The 10,586-nt window shown below is 35.7% G+C and overlaps 1 protein-coding gene across 1 annotated transcript; it reads right to left on the bottom strand.

Moving 5' to 3' along the window:
* Nucleotides 1-760: 760 nt before the first annotated feature.
* Nucleotides 761-9,435, bottom strand: LOC117118291 (fibrinogen C domain-containing protein 1-like). The gene is made up of 4 exons (XM_033262851.1): nt 9,318-9,435; nt 2,907-3,145; nt 2,229-2,502; nt 761-1,168 (listed from the first exon to the last, which is right to left on the bottom strand). Exons 1-4 carry the CDS (start codon nt 9,433-9,435, stop codon nt 954-956), a joined length of 846 nt encoding a protein of 281 aa, XP_033118742.1. The 3' UTR covers nt 761-953.
* Nucleotides 9,436-10,586: the final 1,151 nt, after the last annotated feature.

Raw genomic sequence — 10,586 nt, 5'->3', positions numbered from 1 at the left:
CTATTTCTGAAAGCACACTGTCGGATATGTGTCTTTCCACGCTGCTTATACCGTTATTTTTCCTCTATGCTGGTTTCAATTCAAGCAAATTGTACATACTGTATTTAAACATAATTCTATATCCACAATCATAACATAAAGTTTTGATACACCAAAAGATTAAATATATTCAATTGTAACATTGTATGTTTATATTAAATATATAATTATCGTCTTCGCTGCTGCCGTCACCAACATAACTACCGAAAATGCAACCACCCTGGCTGCCTGACGCAGAAACTGCCGTCATCGCCCTATGCCTTGCTAACAATATTACGTTCTAAGGACGCTATAATAACGTTACAGTTTGGTGATAAAGCGTTATTTTGTACAACCATATGTACGTACTTATAACCTAATTTCACAACGTTTGCACGTTTTTACAACGCTGTGTGAACGTTATTTTGTGACATACCTAACCACAACGTTCGCGAACGTAATAAGAACGTTTTGTGTTTGATGGGTGACCAACTATGCTGCCAAAACAGCTTGATCATCAATATTATTATCATTTTTGTTACTTATGAAATTAATTTTTAGAGTTATTTTTTCTGCAAAACGTGTGTCTAATTTGTTAATTATTTTAATTTCGTAAGTGTGTTTTTTTTTTATCGCACCTCTAAGTAGGCAGCTAACAAACAGTACATCAGGAGGGTATGTCGTCAGAAATGAATATTTGGCTAGGCTATTTGTTTTTCATTATCAATTCTTATTTTCATAACAAGCAGTCGTAAAATATTACGTTGTCTTTTACTATTGTCGTAAAATCGGCAAATATTCAATACAAAATACAATGTTTCTCTAATGTTATACTTAAATGGCAGAAAAGCTATTCAAAGGCAGCTAACAAATTGTAATTCAAAAGCATGCAATACACCAGCCGAGACAGAATAACAGTGTGTAAAATGTTCTCCTCAGCCAATTCTTCGAATTTTCATTTCTGAAAATTTTAAAAGACGGTTACTTTTTGTGGCATCCCAGATTATGTATTGTGATCCATATTCACCATTTAAATTTGAACGAAAACATGCGCTGAACCACCAACCACTCTTAAAATACGCACCACAATTGGCAGTATCCCGATCATTTGTATAAAATTCCATGTTCTGTGCGTCATCAAGAGCTTCAACTGAAAATCATCACAAAATATTGAAGAGTTAAACACTTTTAAAATTCTTTCGGCTAATCATTTAACATTGAATCACGATGGAACAAATTTTGTTTCATATATTATACGTGAATGATGTTTTTCCCAACCTAACGTATTAACTGTTATTGTAAAGTGCATATCCAGTAGGCCGACGTCCTCAAATGGTGATTAATTGGGCACAATATCATATAGGCCTAATTGATAATATCAAATATTCATATTGAATTTCATGATGTAGAAAACCCTTTCGAAACTCATACTTAGAGAAATGTTCAAGTGTCCACAATTGCGCAACCATATGCGCTCTTGTCTGGTGGTGAGCAAGGCCCCGGACATCTAGGTGTCCCGAAAGGTCCCGTAAAAAGCCCAGGAGGCGACCCTTTGTGTTCCCAACTTCCAGTCGCCGAATCAACTTCAGAGAATCTATCTAAACTCATCCAGTAGCGAATGCCATGAGCCTAAACATTATTTTTATTAGAACCTAAAATAAAGTAATCAGGTTTAATTATGATCCTACAATTTCAGTCCAAGCCTGCTGACTACTAATAAAAAAGTAAATAAAAGTAAGTATTTAAAGGAGTGTACACCCTATATTTCCATAATGGAAAATGTCATATGAGATTATAACGAATGAGTTTCTTTTAATGAAAATACTAGAAAATCCAACAATAGAATTGGCGACCGGGACCCATAAAGAGCATCCAGTCTGAGAAAGCCAAAGGCCCTCGGAACAGTCAATCTACAAATAGAAAAATATCCCGTCTTGCCGTTAAAGCAGCTTATGAAAAGTGGCATATCACATTGATTTTCTTTCTATTTTCTATTTACAACCGTGTTTTTTAGGGGCAGTGTTTCTTTTGTGACGTTTGTTTTAACCAACCGTTTAAAAACTGGTGAAAATCTATGTTTAGCCAATTATTTTGGTGGCACAAGTTCCTGCTGCAACTCGAATTTTGTGTTAGCCACGTGACCAGCTATTAACATAATATTCAAGATTTATCAAATTATTAATATTAGTTGACTGTTCTATGGTTCTTACCAGCAGTAGACGTAGCGTTGATGTAGCCTCCCAATTTCAGTCTGTAGTTTTCAGCTTCATTTCCAATCTTAATTGACTCGTAAGTGGCGTAATAAGCACGACCGTTATCTCTATCTATCATATCTATCCGAAACTCATACGTCGCTGACGACATAATTTCGTAGATTCTTTTGTTCCCGAGCCAAAACTCACCACTCAGATTACCAAAACCACACGCATAATTTTGCCAATTTTCGTTGAAATCTACAGAGCCATCTTTTCGTCGTTGAAATACCTACAAGATTCTGTTATTTTATTATGTTTATAATGATATAGATCAGGCCTACAAAAATGTACCTGTAATTGTATACTAAAAAAAAATAAAAAAACACAAAAAAAAAATAAAAAAAAAAACCAAAACAAACAAACAAACGCGCTATAAATAAAATTCCATTACGGATAAACTATAGGCCTCCTCCACCATTAACATGTTTATAATCGGGCAAATCAAATTGTACAGATGAAGGTAAATCATTATAAGGTAGGGTAGTGATCATTATAAGAATAAAAATAAAAATAATAATAATAATTATAATAATAATAATATATATATATATATAGGCCTATGTTACAATGTAATTACTTGCTCTCAACGAATAATTAATTTATCTATAATAATTAACGTATTTCAAAACTTACTGTCCACGCTTTACCATCAGTGTCCATGTCACAATAAGCAAAAAACGCGTCACACGATGAGCATGGTTTTATTTGATAAACTCCACTTTTACAACTTAGCCTTTGCTTCACATCTGTACAATCCAGATACGTTCTCGAAACTTGGTATAGCAATACACTCGTTGTAAACACCAGGGCGCTTTGTTCATATCCATCTTTGCTGGCGAATACGTCACATATCCGTCTGTTTTCATCGTAAGCTAATGAAGAACAGTCAATAATTTGACGTAAACAAATTTGTACACAATCTGACAAACCTCTAACTGATGAATGATGTACCGAATGACTCGACGGCAGAGTTCCATACACTTTTGACACTGACAGAAAGTGAATTGCTGATTTGACTATAAGATTTAAAAAAAAATATTTTCCGTTTATTGATCACATAATAATTATGACATATTGCTGCAAGATTAATTGTTTACGAAATCTAAGAATGAATGCAAATATTATATGAATGCTAATTGACAATAAAATGTTTTGGGTTCTGTTTTTTGTCAGTAACGTCATTGAAATATATACCTACATATTGGAATATTATTAACTTTACTCTAGAAACCTCAATGAGACTTGTAACAGAGCTTTAATTGTTCCATATAGTAATTAGTTAGTACTGTGCGTTACAATACAATAATCAGAAATGAAAAAAAGACCATTTTAGGCTGGCTGTATTTTACAAACGAATCCAACTTTGCTCCCTATGAGCGTTAGGCATTGAGACGCCGCACAGTGGACCAGTGTTTTTCTTATCATAAGTCCCCCTGGTCCTCCCACCATCACCTGCGCCCATGGTGGGAGGAGCAGGGGGACACGTCTCCCACATATTTTTTAATGGGGGTTGGTTTCCTTACTTTTTGGCGGCAATGTGATTTCAAAAGTCAAAAGATGCCTGAACATTTTTGAAATGAACTGCATAAATGACCCAGGTTTTAACGAGAGAGCCCTGTACAGCCAGATACACCTAGTTATAGTAAGATACTGGTCTAACTCTCCATACAAATATCAGAAATGACCTATACACGACTTGAGTGCACGTGCCTTTATTATAATTTGAGAAGTATGATACAAAATAAAAAATGCGTGTAAAGATAAGATTGGTTTTCGGCAATTCATCAAAAATAATTAAGTTTTATTATCTATGGTGCATTACAGTGATTAATTAGAATTAGACCTCTATGACTGCCAAAAAAATCATAATAAAAGATCATGAAAAATGTGTTGGCACCTCATTTTGACTATGATGGTGATGTTTTCCGGCCATGTTTGCTCCTTAGCCCCAACCATTATGTAGCTGAGATGGGTGTGGACAATGTTTTAAAGTTTTATTTTCTATGGTATCACACAGATTATTTAAATCTCTATGAGTGCCGAAAATTCTAAATAAATATCATGAGAAATTTGTATGCCCTTCATTTCGACTATAAGGGTAGTGATGATAATGAATCTAGTGAGATCTAGGAGCACGAGGGCATGTGCCCCACATCCGTTTGCCACTATATTTTAAAATTTAAATGCATATATTGAAATTAGAGCTACTAATCTATTTCGAATATGTTGTCCCCTGTTGAACCCACAAATGTGAAAACTCCATTAAATGTAATAACAACCACAAATGTAACAACACACCACCCACAAATGTAATAATGCACACAAATTTAACAACCAGCGCCCACAAATGTAACAACAACGCCCACAAATGTAACAGCAAAGCATGACGTCTTCGCCCACAAATGTAATCATTTTCTTCGAATGTAGGATCTAAGTCCAAAAAAGAAAAAAGAAAAAAAAAATGGCAAACCGTGCACTTTGTGAGAGAAGCATGACATTTTAAGCAATTGATCTATGAGGGTGCGAACACCAAGACAGTGGGAGAGTCAATTTCTAAAGGTCTGGGAGGTGTTAAAAATCCAAGGTTCTAGGAGGAGTATATTATGTGTCAAAAATTACGTCATTTTAGAAAAATATATCTCATTGGAAGAAATAGAAATATACATATACTGAATATTCTGAAAAAAGAAATACTTTTCTACAACCAGTGGTTGTCAATATGCCCTATATAATATTTTCCCACCTTATTTGTACAATTAAGCTAATTTGCATATTATAGGGGCATGTAATGGAGGTACAATTTCTAGAATGGTAATGGTTGGAGATTTATATATAGCGCATAATACATGGTCTCTGTGCGCTGAACAGAAAAACAGAAAATAAAATCTATTCAAGAGGGTCACCTAGGCGAACCAAACTAAAATAAACAACCGAAACAGACTAATGCAGAAGGAATCAACACTATCGCACCGTTCACCTGCGATTTGACAAGCAGTTGTTAGCATGTACATGACTCACAGGTGCTCGAATAGTGTTGGCATTTTGTCTAGCCTATCCTAATAACAAAAATGAAAAATAAAAGAAAGCAGAGACAAATGAAATTAAAAAGAAAGGGAAAAAAGTGTGATTTAAGGCTCTGCCTAAAAACAGAGAGCGAGGAAGTCTCCTGAAAGTAAATAGGAAGTTCATTCCAGAGCTTAGAAGCCGCAACCCGAAAAGACCTCTCTCCGAATTTCAAGTGGCACCGTGGAGTAAAAAGTGTATTTTGTCTAGTGGTAGATCGCAGATTTCTGGAACACTCAGATACGACGGGGAGGAATTATGAAGGCACTTGTATGTGTGAACAAGAATTTTGAAAACAATACGCTGTTTAACAGGTAGCCAATGGAGAGTTTTAAGGGTAGGGGTGATGTGCTGTCCTTTTGGGTAGTTCATAAATGATCCCGTTACAATAATCAATTCTAGATGTTACAAGAGAATGTAACAGCTTTAATGTAGCATCTACATTCAGAAAGCGTCTAATCTGTTTGGTGTTTCGGATGTAGTACAAACGGTACAGATTTACATTATGTTGCCTACATGATGTTTCAATGACATAGTGGAGTCAAACGTCACGCCAACAATACGAACTACAACGGATGGAAATATAATAGTAGCATCACCAACTCGAACACTTAATGCATTTGGCAAGATTATACGACAGCGCGAGTGGATGTATGTGCGTCAGTCTTGGTTAGGTTGAAACACAGCATATTACTGGACATCATCTAAACATGCTTTCATGCGTATCATCCGCATACATGTGATATTTACATGCATGTTTAGAAATAACTTCACCAAGAGGACGAATTTAAAGCAGTAAAAGGATGGGTCCTAAGGTCGAGCCTTGAGGAACTCCACGGGTAAGATATTCAGGGTTTGATAATAGAGACGAAATGCGAACAGATTGTCGTCTAGATGATAGGTATGAACGGAACCACGTTAAAGCCAAACCCGAAATGCCTAGGCCTACAAAGGAGGATATGATAGTCGATTGTGTCAAATGCAGCTGAAAGATCAAGGTAAACTGCAAGGACACACAGGCCCTTGTCTATACATAATATCATCATGGACTTTCAATATTGCTGCCTCCGTAGCCTACTGTATAATTTGCGATACGCAGATTGGAATGGGTCGAATAAATTATTGGATGTAAGGTGTTGCACTAAGCTTGAGACAACAACATTCACTTTCGTCAAGCTCTCTAAATGTTTTAAACACATTTGTTTGTAATTTCTGCCGTAACTATGATTATTGAAAAGAAATATGGCGATTATTTTGAATTTTCGAGCTTATTCGAGCAAATGCCATGAACATGGGAAACTTTTTTTCGCTAACTACATGTACCAGTTCATTATATCATGTTTCGAGTATTTGACTTTAAATAACCTTTGATCTGAAATAACATTAAAACTGATATATGTAAAACATATAATATAGGTTTTACATATATCAGTTTTAATGTTATGTTACATATTATGTAGTTAGGGACGTCCTGGGTACGACATTAAACTCCATCCGGTCGAAGCGTCGGCGACTAAACTGACAACCCTCTCAAATATGTCTTAGTGGCTGCTGAGGGGAGGGTGTTTATGGTCACCCCGCAGCAAGAACAAAGGGCGGATGAGCTCCTCGAAGTCAACGGCCAACCATTAATTAGTTTAAGGAATAGGAGTAGTTTAGTCTCGTTGTTATTATTGCTATTATGATTATTTTTATTTTATTTTATTGTTATTATTTTATTGTTATTTGCTTTTTTCTCAGTGGCCTATATTATTTCTCTGTAAAGCGCATAGGGGCAATGTGCAATATGCGCTATATAAATATAACATTAATACATTATTATATTGGTAAGCTTCTGCAGACCGATATTTGAACCATACATAATGATTTATTATCAAAATCATTATTTGACTTCAAATGAACTCAAATTCTCCCAGGCATTGTAGGGGTCTTTTCTCCTACTTTCAAAATTAAAATAAAATTCTTTCATTTGTCAGTGAAGATGTCATGTTCTACTTTGAGTGCTATTCTATCATGTACTTTTTTCTTCATATCGGCAAAGTTAGCTTACTCATTACTGTAGCAAATGAAATACACGACACTATTTTATTGGCATTCTCTAGGCAATGTGGATAAGCATTTCGAATGCAAATCGTAGTTTATTTGGAAGTTGCCTTCTCAGTTTTCATCTCCTGCCAGTTCATAGTTACTATCTAAAGTTATTTTCATTGCAAATTGTTGATCTCGTTTTGAACAGATTTAGGCTCTCACTTGGAGAGCTCTGTCGTTTCTTTATTAAATTGAAGGTGAATATGTCGGCAAAATCTTGACGAAGAAGGCACCGAGTTTTGCCATAAAATACTGTCTTTGAACCCTAATTGCAAATGAACGAAGATTAGTCCACAATATGCTGCTGTCATCCAGTATCCGACTCACTGTGGCCTGACGAACCGTCAAAGCCCCAGTTACACACCAATTCACAATTCAATCGTTCATTTCCTTCTAGATTCTCAATTACTTCTGTGATCTTTTTTTTTCCACCCGAATAAATAAAAAGTCGCCCACCCCTCTGTCTCGTCCACCCAATCAGTATCTCCTCTCCAGAGGAAATATTAAAAAAAAAAAAAACAAAGATCACGCTCAGCTTATTTTGCGTGCTAAACACCTACACTTAATCATCGAGCCCAACACTTCACCTTGGCGCGTTCCCATCACCCCCCTCTCCATTTCGAGTGTATTGTTTTTACATTGGGCACCACATAGTCCAATTGTGTGCAAATCATTTTATCGTAGAGAGCTAAATTCAATAAAAAAAAAAACGGAAAAAAACGGGGGTTTTTTTTTTTAGGAGGGGGGGGGGGGGGATGGGGCGGGGTGTGGAAGTATTTAAATAATTTCCTATATGCACGGTATTAGTAGCTACATTGGTATTAACGTAAAGCTTAGGCCTTTTTAGAAATACTGACGTCAAAATCACCGGTAATCCTAACTATCGAATTGGTTCTATAAATGCTTTTTTGAACGTTTTTGGCTCAAATTTAGTGTCATTTATTTAAAAAATGTTTCAATAATGTCATTTCGTATGTTACTATCTAATTTGGTTAATAATAGGTAAATACTGCATGAAGTATTAAGTTTTTCTTCTAAGTAAAATAACAGAGAGTTTTTCAAAAGTCATTTTTATCATTTTAAGCGGAAAATTCTTTTTCATGTTTAAATGGTTACCGGTATATAACACTATAAAAATTCACCAAATATGAAATTATTGGTGGATTGATATGATTTAGGATGGTTTTTTTTTCTCAAACAACATTAAAAGAGTTTGAATTGTCATATCACTTATTGGAATCTCTTCGGCTGATAGCAAAGGTGGTCTGTCATACCAGTGGTTATGCGTTTAGAGAACACCTTAGAGAGAGAGAAAAAAAACACTCCCTGTTTGTATTCTTTCTTTCAAGTTTACTGTACATACCTTTAGATGGAGAAACAATCAGGAGCAAGAAAGCCAAAGAAAACAGTTTCCAATTTCTCAACACAGTGCCTTCTCTGGGAAAGCTCTACTATGATACTTGGTTACTGTAGTGCTTTCAACTGTCAAAAGTTATATAAAAGATTTTCTTGATTTTACGAGAATGCGTAGGTTTTCATTCAGATTACTTAACAACACGGAGACACGACACCTTCTGCATTCGTAGTTTTGTATAGCCTTTATATTTCAGACATATTGATTTAAGTGTCAATAGACGTCACTTTTGTTAACAAGGCAATTACTCATAAATTTGACTTTGAGATCATGATATTGAACTAATAAATTAAATTAATAGTTATTTTTACATTAAGAGACAGCAATTACAGGTACATTTTTGTAGGCCTGATCTATATCATTATAAACATAATAAAATAACAGAATCTTGTAGGTATTTCAACGACTGGCTCTTATACACATCTAGATGTGTATAAGAGACAGGTATAGACAAGGGCCTGTGTGTCCTTGCAGTTTACCTTGATCTTTCAGCTGCATTTGACACAATCGACTATCATATCCTCCTTTGTAGACTTGAAAATGTAGGCCTAGGCATTTCGGGTTTGGCTTTAACGTGGTTCCGTTCATACCTATCATCTAGACGACAATCTGTTCGCATTTCGTCTCTATTATCAAACCCTGAATATCTTACCCGTGGAGTTCCTCAAGGCTCGACCTTAGGACCCATCCTTTTACTGCTTTAAATTCGTTCTCTTGGTGAATTTATTTCTAAACATGCATGTAAATATCACATGTATGCGGATGATACGCAAGTTTACATCGCTTTTAAACCTGAGTCCCTATGTTAAACAGTGAGGTCAATGAAAGCATGTTTAGATGATGTCCAGTAATATGCTGTGTTTCAACCTAACCAAGACTAACGCACTATATCCACTCGCGCTGTCGTATAATCTTGCCAAATGCATTAAGTGTTCGAGTTGGTGATGCTACTATTATATTTCCATCCGTTGTAGTTCGTATTGTTGGCGTGACGTTTGACTCCACTATGTCATTGAAACATCATGTAGGCAACATAATGTAAATCTGTACCGTTTGTACTACATCCGAAACACCAAACAGATTAGACGCTTTCTGAATGTAGATGCTACATTAAAGCTGTTACATTCTCTTGTAACATCTAGAATTGATTATTGTAACGGGATCATTTATGAACTACCCAAAAGGACAGCACATCACCCCTACCCTTAAAACTCTCCATTGGCTACCTGTTAAACAGCGTATTGTTTTCAAAATTCTTGTTCACACATACAAGTGCCTTCATAATTCCTCCCCGTCGTATCTGAGTGTTCCAGAAATCTGCGATCTACCACTAGCCAAAATACACTTTTTACTCCACGGTGCCACTTGAAATTCGGAGAGAGGTCTTTTCGGGTTGCGGCTTCTAAGCTCTGGAATGAACTTCCTATTTACTTTCAGGAGACTTCCTCGCTCTCTGTTTTTAGGCAGAGCCTTAAATCACACTTTTTTCCCTTTCTTTTTAATTTCATTTGTCTCTGCTTTCTTTTATTTTTCATTTTTGTTATTAGGATAGGCTAGACAAAATGCCAACACAGATGTGTATAAGAGACAGGCTCAGTTCAAGCGATCGTCGTAAGAATAGCATTGGGAGCTATTTTCATGACGGCTGATAGCAAAGGTGGTCTGTCATACCAGTGGTTATGCGTTTACAGAACACCTTAGAGAGAGAAAAAAAAACACTCCCTGTTTGTATTCTTTCTTTCAAGTTT

The sequence above is a fragment of the Anneissia japonica genome, unplaced genomic scaffold (assembly GCF_011630105.1).
Source record: "Anneissia japonica isolate Jap-2015-1 unplaced genomic scaffold, ASM1163010v1 scaffold288296_len194742_cov168, whole genome shotgun sequence".
Lineage (NCBI taxonomy): Eukaryota > Metazoa > Echinodermata > Crinoidea > Comatulida > Comatulidae > Anneissia > Anneissia japonica.
The sequence above is the reverse complement of the archived record's forward strand: the minus strand, read 5'-3'. Positions and strand labels throughout refer to the sequence as shown.